The sequence below is a fragment of the Fusarium oxysporum genome, chromosome 6 (genome assembly GCF_000149955.1).
Source record: "Fusarium oxysporum f. sp. lycopersici 4287 chromosome 6, whole genome shotgun sequence".
Lineage (NCBI taxonomy): Eukaryota > Fungi > Ascomycota > Sordariomycetes > Hypocreales > Nectriaceae > Fusarium > Fusarium oxysporum.
In genome coordinates this window covers 3,731,375-3,746,126 of record NC_030991.1, presented here as the reverse complement: position 1 = coordinate 3,746,126, position 14,752 = coordinate 3,731,375, and the positions used below count along the sequence as shown (strand labels likewise).

The 14,752-nt window shown below is 47.2% G+C and overlaps 5 protein-coding genes across 5 annotated transcripts; 2 read left to right on the top strand and 3 right to left on the bottom strand.

The window, feature by feature from the left end:
- Positions 1–5,660: 5,660 nt before the first annotated feature.
- FOXG_21378 (uncharacterized protein) lies at positions 5,661–6,431 on the bottom strand (the record flags this gene model as incomplete). Its single annotated transcript, XM_018401712.1, has 1 exon — positions 5,661–6,431. The coding sequence occupies one exon, from the start codon at positions 6,429–6,431 to the stop codon at positions 5,661–5,663; it is 771 nt and encodes a 256-aa protein (XP_018253604.1).
- A 2,596-nt stretch (positions 6,432–9,027) lies between these two features.
- FOXG_14059 (uncharacterized protein) lies at positions 9,028–9,834 on the bottom strand (the record flags this gene model as incomplete). Its single annotated transcript, XM_018394125.1, has 1 exon — positions 9,028–9,834. One exon carries the CDS (start codon positions 9,832–9,834, stop codon positions 9,028–9,030), a length of 807 nt encoding a protein of 268 aa, XP_018253603.1.
- Positions 9,835–10,204: 370 nt separating this feature from the next.
- Positions 10,205–10,621, top strand: FOXG_21377 (uncharacterized protein; the record flags this gene model as incomplete). The annotated part of the gene is made up of 1 exon (XM_018401711.1): positions 10,205–10,621. One exon carries the CDS (start codon positions 10,205–10,207, stop codon positions 10,619–10,621), a length of 417 nt encoding a protein of 138 aa, XP_018253602.1.
- Positions 10,622–11,570: 949 nt separating this feature from the next.
- FOXG_14058 (uncharacterized protein) lies at positions 11,571–12,119 on the top strand (the record flags this gene model as incomplete). The annotated part of the gene is made up of 1 exon (XM_018394124.1): positions 11,571–12,119. One exon carries the CDS (start codon positions 11,571–11,573, stop codon positions 12,117–12,119), a length of 549 nt encoding a protein of 182 aa, XP_018253601.1.
- Positions 12,120–13,688: 1,569 nt separating this feature from the next.
- Positions 13,689–14,644, bottom strand: FOXG_21376 (uncharacterized protein; the record flags this gene model as incomplete). Its single annotated transcript, XM_018401710.1, has 4 exons — positions 13,689–13,844; positions 13,892–14,061; positions 14,118–14,208; positions 14,261–14,644. The coding sequence occupies 4 exons, from the start codon at positions 14,642–14,644 to the stop codon at positions 13,689–13,691; spliced, it is 801 nt and encodes a 266-aa protein (XP_018253600.1).
- Between the last annotated feature and the right edge of the window lie 108 nt (positions 14,645–14,752).

Here is a 14,752-nt window from a genome sequence, read left to right as displayed (position 1 = left end):
TACGCTCGGAGCATCCGCCAACACTACGATCAATGCAGCAAGATCTCATTGATGAAAACAGGTCATCAGATGATGATGACAGTCATGGTACTGCCTCCACGTACTGGGCTCACAGTAAAAAGACTGGAAGGAAGGGCCCGGCCGCAAGAAAGCAAGAGGCAAGTGGCCGGAGGAGAGGATCTTCAAAGAACCAGCGAGCCGCGAACAAGTCTAGCCAGGAAACCAATCATCGAGTCGGCAAGAACAAGGAACATACCTGCACGAACTGCAAGAAGAGAGGACATCATGAAAATGATTGTTGGTTCGCCCATAAGGATAAGCGACCCGACTGGGCAGTCCGTCTCGCCAAGGAACTCATGGAGCATGATCTTCAACGCGACAGCACCAAGAATCTCCATATCAAGGAATCAAATCACATGACAGTTGAGCGATCTTTTCTGATTCTTGAAGACAGCGTCTCAGACGAGCTACCTATGGACAATACAGAGACGTGTAAAGTCTCCCTTGATAACATCTCTTCAACCGCAGAATGGCTGTTCGACACAGGTTCATCAGTCCACATCTGCAACGACCAAAGCCTATTCACAGAACTGCAGCCTGCAACCCGAACGGTCCTCGTTACGGGCGGTGGGAAGGTGTACCCATTCGGTAAGGGGACAGTCAAAATTTGCTTCATAAACAAATGGGGTGAGCAGGTCACAATTAACCTCAAAGACACGCTGTTCATCCCTGAGTTTCCGGTAAATGTCATGTCAGGACTCAGGCTATACAAGAACGGCGGCTGGATAGACGGGAACGACATGTACGACCCAACAGGAGATGTCTTTGGTCTCCTCCGCATAGGAAGGGACGGTCTGTACGTGAACACTGAGGTCGGAAAGACTACTGTTTCAAACCAGGCCGTCTCGGAACTCCAGCCAGAACCATGCAATCATCACACTGCTTCATCAAACCAATGCCTGAATGTCGACCTTTGGCACCGAAGACTCGGCCATGTTAACGCATATCAGGTGTCACAGACTGCCAAAATGACCAGAGGAATGTACTGTGACGGCCACCACGACCATCAGCCTTTCAATTACTGCCTCGCCTGCGACATCGCAAAGGCCCTACGATGGACTCCGCGAAATAAACGGAAACGAGCCTCCAGGGCCGGGTTCATTCATGTTGACACCTTCAAAGTCAATCCACCGGGCATTAGAGGCGAACGATGGGGAATGATTGCCACAGATGACAGGCATAGAATGAGATGGGCCTACACGTTCACGAGGAAGGGGATGGCTTCGGAACTTCTAGGCCAGCTCATCTCCAAGATACGAACTCAGTATGGCATCCGAGTGTACGCAATCCAAATGGATGGCGGCTCTGAGCTCTATGGTGCGTCTCTCAAAAACCTCGAGTACACTCACGGCGTCAAGATCATCAAGACGACACCATATACTCCTGAATTTAACGGAGTTGCTGAGCGCTCTAACCGCATCATCTTTGACAAAGTCAGAGCAACCATGGAATCGGAAAGAATCCCGATAGAGCTCTGGCCATTGGTCCTGGAAGATATGGTGCGCAAGACAAACGTGACAGCCACCAGGGCAATTGATGGCCTCACTCCCATGGAAAGCTTTCTCAACGAGGCCTTCCCCGGACAAGACAACAAGCCGGATCTGTCCGGAGAACGAATCTGCGGCTCACAAGTCACGATACACATACCGCAGGAACGAAGATTGAGATCACACAAGTTTGGCCCAAGAGGAGAGGCTGGAATCTACCTATGCATGGAAGGTTCACAGATCTACACCTGCTGGGTGCCCTCTCGCAGGAAGGGACATCAGATCGTCCGTTCTGCAAATGTACAATTCTACGAAAAGGTTGGGGAGACAGAACTCCTGACCGAAACTGAGCATGATGTTGAGCCGGAAATCCGCAAGAACGGAGCTCCCATCTCAAGCCGGCCACAGTCCGTCACGGAGCAGACAAAGACTCCAAGGCCACAAAGGTCTGAAGTGAACAATCTTCAGCATGCTGAGGTGCATAATCCTCAGCATGGACAGACGACAACATCCATGACATCAGCTAAGCTGCCCGATCTCCGAAAAGAGGTGATCACTGAGCCCAAAACAATGACTGAAGCGCTTCAAGGTCCGCAAAGGGAGCATTGGCTCAGAGCAATACACAGTGAGCTGCGCAGTCTCCTCACGAAAGGAACTTGGCGCATGCTGGACCGCAACCAAGCTCACAATAGGCCACTTACCGTCAAATGGGTATTCAAGGTCAAGAAAAACGAGGACGGCAACCTCGACAAGTTCAAGGCGCGGCTGGTGGTCAGAGGCTTTGAACAACAGTTCGGCTTTGACTACAACCAGACCTTTGCCTCTGTTGCCAAAGCGGCGACTTGGAGAATCCTCCTCACCGTTGCTGCCTGTCTTGACTGGGAGATTGAGCAGATGGACGTGTCGACGGCGTTCCTGGAAGGGGACCTCGAGGAAGAAGTCTTCATCGAAATGCCGGAAGGGCTTGTAGAGTATTTCGACCAACACCCAGAAGACCGTCCGCCAGGATTCTCAACCGAGAAGATCTGCAAACTGATCAAATCCCTCTATGGACTCAAACAGGCGCCTCGGCAATGGCAAAAGAAGCTGAAGGAGGCCTTGGAATCCCTTGACTTTCGACAAGTAACGTCTGACACGGCCGTATATCACAATCCCACAACGGGAGTGATCATCATCACATATGTGGATGACTTCCTCATCATGGGCAGCAACAAGGAAGCAATCCAAGGGTACAAAGCCCGCCTGGGAGAGATCTTCACAATGACTGATCTCGGTCCCGCCAGCCATTTTCTTGGAGTAAGAATAACCCGAGACAGGAACTCAAGGCTGATCTACCTTTCCCAGGATGCATATTTTACCAGAATACTGAAGAAATTCGGCTTAGAGGATTGTCGACCGGTCAAGACCCCGATGGAGCGAAATTCACTCTCGACACTGCAACCAAGAGACAATGGCGACTCGGCTTCTCCAGAAGAACGAGAAGACTATAGCTCGAAAACCGGCTCGCTGATGTATGGAATGACCCAAACCAGACCCGATTTAGCTTTCCTACTCTCGGTACTCTCAAGATACATGTCGAATCCATCACCAACACATTCACGAATGATCAAAAGAGGTCTCCGCTATCTACAGCAGACAAGAGACCACGGCCTGGTGCTTGGGGGCGTCAAGAAAGATCCTGAATCCGCTTGGAGCATCACAGCTTGGGCCGACTCGGATTGGAAAGGCGACACTGTTACGGGAAGATCGACGTTTGGATGGCTTGTTCAACTTGAAGGATCTACAGTCTCATGGAGGGCCAAACGGCACGAAACAGTGGCACTATCGACTACCGAGGCTGAATATACAGCACTCTCCCAGTGTGCCAGAGAATTGGCCTGGACTAGGAACCTCTTCTCTGAACTGCTCCTTCCGCTACATATGCCTATCCCACTGAACGGCGACAACCAGGGTTCCCTAAAGCTATGCAGAAACCCTGAGCTTCACCAACGGACAAAGCACATTCCGTTAACCAAGCACCATATCCGAGAAGAAGTTGAAGCCGGGAATATTGATGTGCAATACGTCAGCACACATGAGCAGGTAGCAGACGGACTCACTAAACCATTGAACGCCGTCAGCCACGGTCACTTTCTAGAAGCAATTCGAGTCAGTGCATGTCCGATCGAGGAAGCAGGTCGTATTATTTGGAGTACTGAAGTCCACGATGACTCTGTGCCCTGAAGACAAGGTGGATGGGGGCGTGTTGGAAAATCCGGGAATCCCCTTCCCTTCAGGATTCAGACTGTTAGTCTGAAAGTCCTAGATTTAAAGTTCAAAGTCCTAGATACAATCATCTAGAGATATAAACCCGAGAATAACTCTCAGCTCAATAATGAACAACCAAGTTTCATAAAAATACATTTTCACCCAGCACTACTGCGCAATATAAACAACACGGAATGGAACCAAAACCGGCACCTGATTAGAGTAATAGTCAGTTGCGCTAAGAGTGCCAGAGAAAATACCCCCAGCAAGATGTAAGTGTAGAGACGTGGCAGGAGGTTCTTATGGGGTATGTGCCTCCAGACGAAATAGCCTAGGAAGTACGGAAGCACATGGTGAATAAGCAGCAGCAACTCATACGGCAGAAACCTCGAGAGTGGTGATATGGGAACTAGAAGTAGGAGGATAGCAGAAATGGACTGCTCGATCGTTAGGGGGGGTAAGGCCTAGCTAAGTGTAGACTACTGACCAAGATAGCGAATAGGTTGCTGGGCGTCGCAACAGGAAATGACTGTGTTCTGGAAAGTAAGGCGAATGTGTGGATGGTAGCTACTATCGCGACTGTGTAACCTGCAGCGGCATGAATTTGTTTCTGGGTTCGCAGTGAGAATCCTGCCACATCAGCAGCAAAGTGTAGACATGGGCCGGTGAATAGAAGGAGAAGATTTATCAAAGTAACATGCCCAGCCCGGACACCGACCTCAGCGATATCTGCAGCTTTGACCAAGACGCAACAAAGACTGGCAGTTACGTATAGAGCAATGGCAAATGACCAGCCTCGACTATGGAAACTTGCTCGGGAAAAAAAGCTTTTGTAGATGAAGTGTTTTGCCACCCAATTTCTCAGTCTCAGAGTGAATGGGTGAGCCCGCCTTGCCTCCCAAATGGAGCTGATTGGCCCAAAGAAAAGCTCAAACGCAACCTGAAGCAGAGATCGGACTATGATGAATAAGACCAAAGACCCTAGTACAATAGCATATACCAGCGGCGCCGCTGCAGAATGATCTTGTTGCATGCTGTGCTATAAATTGGAAGGGCGAACGGCACTGATCAAAGCTGTTGCAAGACAACATTCCTTTAAATAAAACCATGAGGGAGTACTATACCCTTTGAAGTGGAACAAGTATCGTGCGTAGTTACGGCCTATATAGTGCAAGTTTCGATGTTTCACATCAACCGAGTTGCATAATTTGCACATGATTGTCTTGTCTTTGCACATCGCCTGGAGGTTTTGCCGAGCCGCAAAACTTGTACTTCTGTCTCTCTTCTGCGAGATAAATTCGAAATAAAAGAAGCGAGGGGAAAAATAAAAGTGGGGGCTGGGGGCTATAAGGGGGAACGGGAGAAAGTGGAAGAACCAGAGGAGGTGTCAAGGATCGACCTCTGTTGCTTGCGGGATACAATGCTAAACATCTATAGCTTCCTCTCCTACAACAATTCTTGTCAATGAAGGGGGGTTTACACATCTCAAACACATGTTCCCTAGACACGGTGTACGCACTGGGATCTGGCGCATCTTTTGCTTCTTATAGTGTCCGCTCAACCGAGTAAAGAGAGTACTTCTATCTCACACTATCGAGCTATCTCCACTTCCTTGGACTCTCTATGTAGCACTGTTACTTCTAGGTACTTCTTTTATGTAAAAAGTTGCTTACATATACATAAGAGCGCCAAAATTTATATAGCTCATCTGCTGACTATGTAGATTTGTATTGCAAAGTGTCTCTACGCCGGATCTTCTAAAGAGAATATTATGGTAAAGCGAAAGGTAGAGGTGTTCAGCACTGTAGTACATAGTATCCTACATTGTTCAATCACCATAAAATCTCAAACAACTTTCAATACTTCCTATCTCCTTTGTTTAATGATCCTGCCGCTTTGTCTTTCGCCTTTTGCCGTTCTCTTGCCTCGTTGCGGCGATCTTGGAGTCTCAATCTTTCCTCCATTTAGGTCAACAAAAGCGGCAAATTGCGCCTCATCGAACGCATTATTTTCCTTTCCTCGAAAGACTTCCACTGGCAGCAGATGTGGCGGCAAATCGCAGGCTATGATTGCGTCGCATAACTCCCCTGCCTTCTTGAGAAGGTCTCCAAGTCTGTCTTCGTCGTCCATCAGACGGTCACATAACTTCTCCAGTCCAGCGCAATTCCATGCCTCACTTTTTGGAATGGCGCACAGGATACTGGATTCTGACACACATTTCCTGTTACACCAGTCCCGTATCCTTTCCCATTGTTTAGCTTCTCTACGTAGTGACTCCGAGTTAACCCCAACCATGTCATGTCCACTAGAGCTGTCCTCACTCGATCTGTCCCCATCCAAGCCTTCCTCTATAAACTTGCTGTACAGTTGCTGTTTACATCTTCGCAAGTGAAAGCACGGGTCGATTCTCTCCTGTGAAAGAATGTCTAAAAGCACCTCGTAGCTCTTTGTATTAGGCCCGAACGTCCTCACTGCTAGGGCTGCACTACTCAATATCGCCAAAATATTTTTCATATCAATATCGTCTTCCGTGGTAGCCATGTCTGGCAAAGGAGAGGACGAAGGACTGTTAACACTAGTACTTGAAGAAGTAGAGGTGTTGGAAAGAGGGCTTCGGCTAGCCCGGGATGGAGGCATGTTTGTGTTACGCGGCAGGCTTCTCCGCATGGCAGATGCAGATGCATACGCGTTGGGAGGCAGATTTTCACCAGTGAACCCCGCCACTTCGCGACAGTATTGAGCCAACTCTGAGTCACCTTCTTGTTCCGTATCATAATATTGTTCGATCTTATGGTATTGTTCTGAAACGCTCGCATCGTCCGGGTCAAGCCTTCTACAGGACAGCTCCACCAACAATCGTGTGCACCAGTTTGCCAAACTATTGCTCAGGGTCCCAAAATCTTCCAAATCTACTTGTGGTAGTCCTTGGGCAAGTAACCGAATGCCGAGTAATACATACGCTGCACTTCTGTCATGTTGTGTTTGGGTTGAGGATCTTTCTGATATATTCGCAGGTGCCGAGATTAGGCCACCTTCATACCAGTGCTTATTACCAGACCTAAGTACACTGAATGACCATCCATGCTCATGCTGGACTGGTATAATCCATGCTTTGCTTGGATCAAGAGTTGACACGAAAGCCTCATGTTCTCCCTTCCCGACTACTTTCGTTACTGTTACGCGTCTGGCAGATCCTCTTAAGAGGTCGAGATACATTTTAAAGCTGTCAGAATCGATCTCTCCCGCCTTGGCCAGCTCGCTCAGGGAGAAAGAGACTATGAGGCCATCGGGAGCCTGTACTGATGCAAACGTTTGCCGGTACCTTGTCCAAGATAGCTTTTCTGCTAATAAACTATTATGAATCTGTTTAGTATGCTCTAGAGATTTCCATGAAGGGTAGAGCTTCTTGGCCATGGTATATGCAGTATGAATCTCAGAAATCATACTTGCTGACAGTGGGCCTGCAATTAGGGAGTGAGAGCACTTGCTGTCCATTGTTATCGAAGCCAGAGGATAAATTGCAATAGGGAAAGTATACCGGCTTGTATTTATATCTTGCTAAAAAGTCTTAAGGACAGATCTGTGACCTTTTCTTTTTTGTTTAGTTTCTTTTTCTGCTTTTTTTTCTTAAAAAACTTCTTTTCTTACAAGGACAAGCCCGCCGTGTTTCTAACACGTACAATATTGTCAAGGATATAATATGTCATAACCTGCGGAAATGTCGCAGACTGTGCTGGGTCTGATAAGATCTTCTACTAGACTTTCACTCTTGCACGTTTCAGGTCCGTAAAGCATAAGAAAATTGACTAGTTTAGCCAGGTATTAATGTGAAACAAAAAGCAAAGGTTACAGTAGAAAGTGAAGTCCCAAAAATACTATACATATCATTCTGTCCAAAGTCTGCCCTTTCAAGGCTTCCCCATTTTTGGCGCGAGACCTCAAGCAATTCCTGCTTTCATGTGCTACTTCAACATCTGTTCAACAACAATCAACGAATCGTTGCCTCTTCCCGCTCCTGCGGCGTGAAACTCTTCCTTTCAGCTCTTACGAAAGCCTTCCACTGAAATGTCAACACACGCAGCCAAAAGGTCCCGACCTACACGTCGCCCAGGCCTCAAACAAGCCAGATGCAGCACCAAATCTAGTCCAACATGTTCAATTCCTATCGTGCGAGAAATGAGCCCATGTGGTTCAGCTGTCACAGAGGCATGGGCATGTGAAATGTCCCCTCCCGATCATTACGGAGATGACAAGACTTCGTGGGCACTATATTCGATGACTAAATGGCTTATAGGGCAGAGGTCCTGATCGGCAGAAACTAAAAAGAGACTCTTTCCGGCCACATGTTTTGTGTTTTCCTGCTGCCACCTGCGAAACGGCATGGTGTCAAAACGTGGGTTAGGCCTAACTGGGTCACTTACCTGACCTGGACCCGGTGCTCCCTTTCGTATAGAAGGAGCTTCGCCGGCCCCCTTTTAGCATAGAATCAAATCTCTCTTAACCCTCTATAATACGGCCCCTCTGCTGTGCGTGCCGCACATTGGCGGCTATAAGCAATTGGAGCCGTCATGGAAAGAATTTTGCAACGGGCAAAGCGACAAGCATGGCCCGACGTGATTGTTGCTATGTCCCGTACAGTCAATCTCGATGTATAAATAGGAAGGACACTTCAGAGGCTTCAGTTTATGTCTAGACAAGATTTTAGAGCCGAGGTTAATATATAAGTTAAGATAAAACGAAAAACAAGCAGAGACAAAACCAGGACGGTAGGCTGATAGGGTATAGTCTAAGAAATCCACACTGTAAGAATCTCCATACAACACATTTTTATTCAACACCCGCCTACATGAGAAAACAGCGACAAGCAGAAAAGGTCTCATTTCTCGCTAATTACAGGTATGCTATGATTGCCAAAGTAAGGCAACACACCTATCAAACCAGTGCTGGAGCAACACGTGCAAGCAGGGATGTTGAAGATTGCGCGCCAGAATGAAAAAAACCCCCAAGGGGCATAGCTTCAACGGAATAACAACGTGAATGCACGCAATTGTATCGATGGCCCGAATACGCTTAATACCTGACGGTACCTCAAAGCCTCACTAGAGACGCGAGCTTATGTCATGCTCAAGACAGAAAGCGCAAAAAGCTTAATACTTTACCTCGAACGAATATGATATTACAAAATAATCGTACCTTATCGTTCTTGCGACTAAAAACTATGCGGAGTGCTCATTTACCATCTGGCATGCTGTTTGTGCGCTCGGAGAGGCGCAGTGGTCGTATTACAGTTTACGCCGCTGCTCAAAGCCATGCTTCTACGGGTATGAAAGAATTCTTGCTCATCCTCGTCAAGAACGAACTCGCGAAAGTATCTAGTCGCTCTTGACTTGATTCGAGATAGCCGCCGCTTGTAGCCCTTCATCCAAGTCATCCCATCTTCGCTATCCGACCATTGGCTAGTAGCAGACTCTTTCGGGGGGAGTGAGAACCGCAACTTGGACTCCCGACCAGCTCTAGCTGATCCCTGATGGCCTGGGACTGGAGGACATGAGCCGGGGCGCGTGATGTACCCAGATGCCTGGCTCGCTTGGCTCGTAGAAGGCAACGGCTTCCACGCAAAAGAATGAGCTGAACCACTTTTTGAATGACTTGATGTGCGGGACTCCCCATGGAGGTGGCCCTCTGAACGGCCCATTTCATCCAATCTCTTCAACCATGGGTCTTCTGGTTTGTAGATGATGGAAGCGGAGGAAGCCATAGACTCAGATACTAGACTTCTATGACACAATGATGAAAGCTCGTTGGCGTCAGCCACTAGCTTTGGAGCTACGTGAGACCTAGGAGAGTATGGCAGGAGATGCTGAAAGTCTATACTATCTTCGTAGCATTGGTCATCCAGGCTTTGAGCATGTTGTCTCTCTGCAACGCCCCTGAATGAATCTATCACTTCATCGATTTTGCTCTTGAGCGAGGCATATGCAGAGCGCCGTTTTGGCGGCGCCCTTCTCATTGACCGAAAATCATCTGTTCGATCCGACATAGAAGAAGCTGAAAGAACTATGGGAGGTTTCTCAGAATAGTGAAATGGGTTCTTTGGAATACTACATAAGTAGTAGCTACCAATGGGTTTAAGCTATCCTAAGTCGGCAGAGGAGAGGATAACGCGAGTATTGTTATGGTCGTAAAACACTTGATAACGATTGATGAGGGACCAAGTGTGGCATCAGAGATACTTCGAGCGCCAAAAGACTACAGAGCCAATATGGGTGGGGTCATGAAATTATAATCCTGCGCGTTGGGATTCATATATCAGACTGAGTCGACTTTTATGATAAATTTCAGGCTAATTCTTCTCTCTCCTCGAACAACCTCCTCTCTTACTTGCGACTCTTCTTTGCCGCCACCGAATCATGTCAGCCCAGTATAACATCATGGACCATGATAAGCACGGTCCGATTACGGAACGATTCTGGGCCGATTTGCAGCATCAGCTGCAGATAGGTAGCCAGGTAGGGTTGGAAAATGAACAGCTCCGACCCCAGATAGGTTTCCTTGAGAATCGTAGGGACTATCTCGATGCTTATGAGGCAATGTACCGCCGAATGATCGAGAACCAAGACCAGATAATCAGATCGCTACGGCTCACGGTTGGGGGCGGCAGTGATTCAAACAACGCAGCTGACGAGATTGCCATAGACCCGGCACTGTCGGTGAACTTATTCAAATATGAGATCTCGAATTCAAATAGCCAAGCCAGCACTGTTTCGGAGAACGACACTTCGGCGCAATCACCCGAAAATGAAGGATTGCAAGGTAGTGACGTTTAATAATAGCCTTTGGGAAGCTCGTTTCAGAAAGGGGAGAATGAGAGAATGTTTCGCCTTGGGCATAAACATCATACCATATGTTGGTGGAATGCAGGTCGCCAACGGCAAGCCAAAAACAAAAGGCCAGACGTGAGTAGGACGGAAGAGCAATAAGGAAGAAAGGCCTAAGCGAAAAGTGTTTGGCTCGCTTCTTTTTAGAATATACTACTCAGTGCCGAAAGAGCTATTGTTCCGTACGAATTTGCAGACTTGTTAGGCATTATGTATCCAGGTTGTTGTGTGCATACAGTATCATCGAGGTTATTCCTAGGTCAAGGGCACGATCTCCACCCATCCGTAACTCGATGAAGCGGACCAAAAGAAGTACCTACAACCATATTAGTAGCAGTAGTAGGGCAAATAGTACTAATCGCATACTTGATTACACTAGCGCAAAGGCGCAGAGACAGCCAAAATCAGGATCGCAGTGACGGATTTGATATCATGGAGAGGTGCTTTTGGTTAGTCATCGCATGGATTTATGACGGGGCAAAGTTCACCAAAGTGGCAAGATTTAAGGGGTTCCAAAATACTGTAGACTGTGCCCATTACCTAACTTTAAACAAGGCGGTCAACTCTGATAGATAAGTATAGTAAGTAGAGAGTTCTGGTAATGGAGGAGAATTTTAGTTTAGTCTCCTCTCGATGTTAATAGTCTTACTATTTTTTTCAGGTAAGAAAAGCAATCAAAGATGAACTTTTAGAAACTGAACCCAAAAATGTACTTTACAAACCCATTAAACTCATTCATAATTAAACCACTGACGCCACAATTCTCTTTTCGGCCACTGGCCAAAAGTATGTCACTCCAAGGCTTTCTAGAAACATTGACTGCCGATGGATGAGCATCTATTTAAGAACAACGCCCCTGAAACCACTAGAAAGATGTTGTTCTCTACAGACCGCCAAGATGGAGGTAGATTCGGTTCAGCCCACGCATGAACAAGTAGTGCCTATCATCCCGACAAAGCTATGGGGTGAAGGTTCAGCGCAGAGCCTGTCCAGTGTCACTGCTGGCAAGGCAGAAGCTGTCTCTACTCTTGTTCCCATCTCTATCCCTCCAGCAGACCGAGCACACATCGAGGCCAAGCTCGATGAACAAGACATCGAAATAGATATCCTGAGTATGGAGATAGACCAACACAAGCAGACAATTGGAGAATACATCAAGCTACTGGAGGAGAGAGACAGTACTATCAGAACACAAAGCTTTGTCATCACTTCGCTTCATGATTCAGTCTACCGTTTGACCGAGGAAGTGACTCAACTGAGTGGAACGATTAGAACACAAAACTTTATCATCACATCGCTTCACCATTCAATACACCGCCTGACAGACGAAGTGACCCATCTGAGTGGAATGATTGAACAGACTCGGGATCAACAAGTCAACGTGGCGACCAGAGACTGGAATATGCAAGACGAGACCGCGAAGAAAAGAAAGCTTAGCGCATCTTAACCAGCAATAGTATCTCGGCTTGCGTTCTACAGAAGCACTTGAGTAGGTGGAAGATAGTGAGCATAGGTAGGGAGAGAATGGTTGAGATATGATATCGCTGATCGGGGGTGTTTTAGTCACCACAATATGTTGATCTGCCCAATATACGGTGTTGTACATAACTTAAGCTGGTGAATCCTTCCAAGCACCGTCTTGCGAAAGGAAATTGTCCTACTCAAGCTGGTTGTTATCGAATTGTGTACATACCGATTGCATTCCAGACATTGCCGGATATCGGGCTAGGAGATTGGTATGTGCTGAACGGAGCCGAATGATGGATATGAGAAATACGAGGCCACGTAGATAAAAGGGCACCTAAGGTCCTCATCCTCTACATTAAATACAACTCTATTATATTCTGATGCCAGAAACAAAAGATAGCCCGGAGGCTAAAGCAGCCGATGCTCCAGGACGGGGACATTCAGCACTGTATGTTACGATGTGGCAAGTGTACGAACTACTCACGAGAGCAAGACAGTGGAACTCGGGATCCAGTTCCATCAACTCTCTTCTTGCCTCTACAATATTTGATTCCGCAGGTGCAATACTCCAATCTATGATGACAGGGTTGAAGGACCAGCAGCGAAATATTTCAAGTGACGAACTGGCAAGTAAGATCAGTGAGTTCTTCTCGGGCCCTGGGAATGACGTTCATGGTAGTGGAAAGGTGTCACCACTTGCACTTGGTCTATTGACTCTGGCACTCGTATGGTGGATAAGCCTCGCTCAAATGGCTCGCCGCGTTATCCTGTAGGTGATAATTCAGAATCCTATGTAGCCCGGGTGTGTCGCCAAGATACCAAAAAGGCTCACCGGGCCAGTATCTCAAACTGTGATACTTTTACTGACATATAAAAGGTCTCTCGCGTTGTATTTTTTGGGGCGTATAGGCATCGCGAATTTCATCCTCTCGAAGCAGCAGGCGCGTCTTGTGGCTTTCCTGATCTTCTTTGTCGGGCCACAAATCCTGAACTGCATGATATTGGTTGTAGTCATTGCATATGCGATCAAACAAGGGCTCAAACCTGAAGCCCCTCAACCCCAATGAGTTATGTTAACTCTTGTAAAGTGGTGGAGGCAGGCAGGCAATAGTCACGAAAGGTTGTGTCACCAGTGGTCCTACCAATTGCAGTTTCTATGGATTTTGCCATTTGGGTTTGCTCAATTCTATCATCTCACCAATTCTCAGTCATTCTCGATTTGGGTTGACCTTTCTCAGAGGTCAAAAGAATATGAGAAAGCAGAAAAGAAGTGGGTGGCAGGGGGATTGAGGGAAACATTGGAGGGCAGACTAGAAGGCTGAAGCAATAGTCATGGTAAATCACTAAATCATGTTTATTTCTTGGCAGTGTGCGGTGGGGGACGCTGGCAGCATCTTCGGTTGCAAAGTTGCAACAACCATTGTGAATGATAAACAGCTCCCAACATCATGCTTCTATATGTACAAAGTGTTCAATACTATAATTCTATTCATTTATTTCTTCTTCTTCTTTATGATTTTTATTGTAGAACTGGAGTGCGTGTATAGGATCAGAGATCGACCCCTGCACTACTAACGCATGCATAAGACGAGCTGAGATTATCGCATCCTTGACAAATTCGTGCTGCCAGAACTTGTTTTTGCTGTGCAAACTCGGCAGCCTTCCGTAGCATCATAGGACCCCCGGCTCCCGATATAAATGGATGCTTCTATGCGTCAGACTGGCACTCAAATCTCCACGTATGGTACTTACGTCTATATCAGGAAGGATTTGTGAGCAAGCAAAACTATGCGCAGATTCTGGCAATCCTTGGCTACTTGCCGTCATTACGGCCATCATGTTTTGAATATACGGTAGGAGATACTGTCTGTTAGCTTCTCGAACTGCTTGTCCAACCTCGGGCTCAAGATTCCAGTCGAGAACTAGACCATGGCAATAGATAAGAGAAAATTCCACCTTATCCTTTAGGGCAACTCACCTATCTTGATAACGCCATCGAGTCCAATCTGGACGACCTCAATGGAGAACATCACTCCACTATTCATTAGATACTGTACGCCCAGGACGAACTTGTCATTTTAGAATGATAGAATCGTTTGTAGGGGACCATACTCTGCTCACCTGTTTCATGGCGCTGGCTATCTCTCTGGGCCACAAGGGTAGCAGATCGAACAGTTCCAGGGAGACGAAGGGATGAACGACGAAGAGCCGCTCACCCGTTTGATAGAAGGACAAAGGTTCAGCGATATTCGGATGCGTGACAGATGTGAGTTGTCTGATATTACGAATCCTTGTAGTTTGAAGTTCTTTAATTGTCACAATTTGGCGGATACCATTGTCTCGATGCTGGGCAATCCAGGCTTTGCCGCTCGTCTTTGTTGGAATAGATGGGAAGTAGTCCAGTTTGGGATCACGATTTTCATAGTATAGAGCTGGGGTTGCCCTTCCAATTGGCTGCCGTTCGCGACGAAAAGGCGTTTTGCGCCGTAGTCCTGGGCCTACCATTGCCGCCTTTAAATTGGGGCGACCTATAAGAGAGGGTCCGGGGCTGGTTGTGAGTAGCAATCTCTAGTCGAGCAGTGTGCGCTGTTATACATTCTTTATTACATGCAA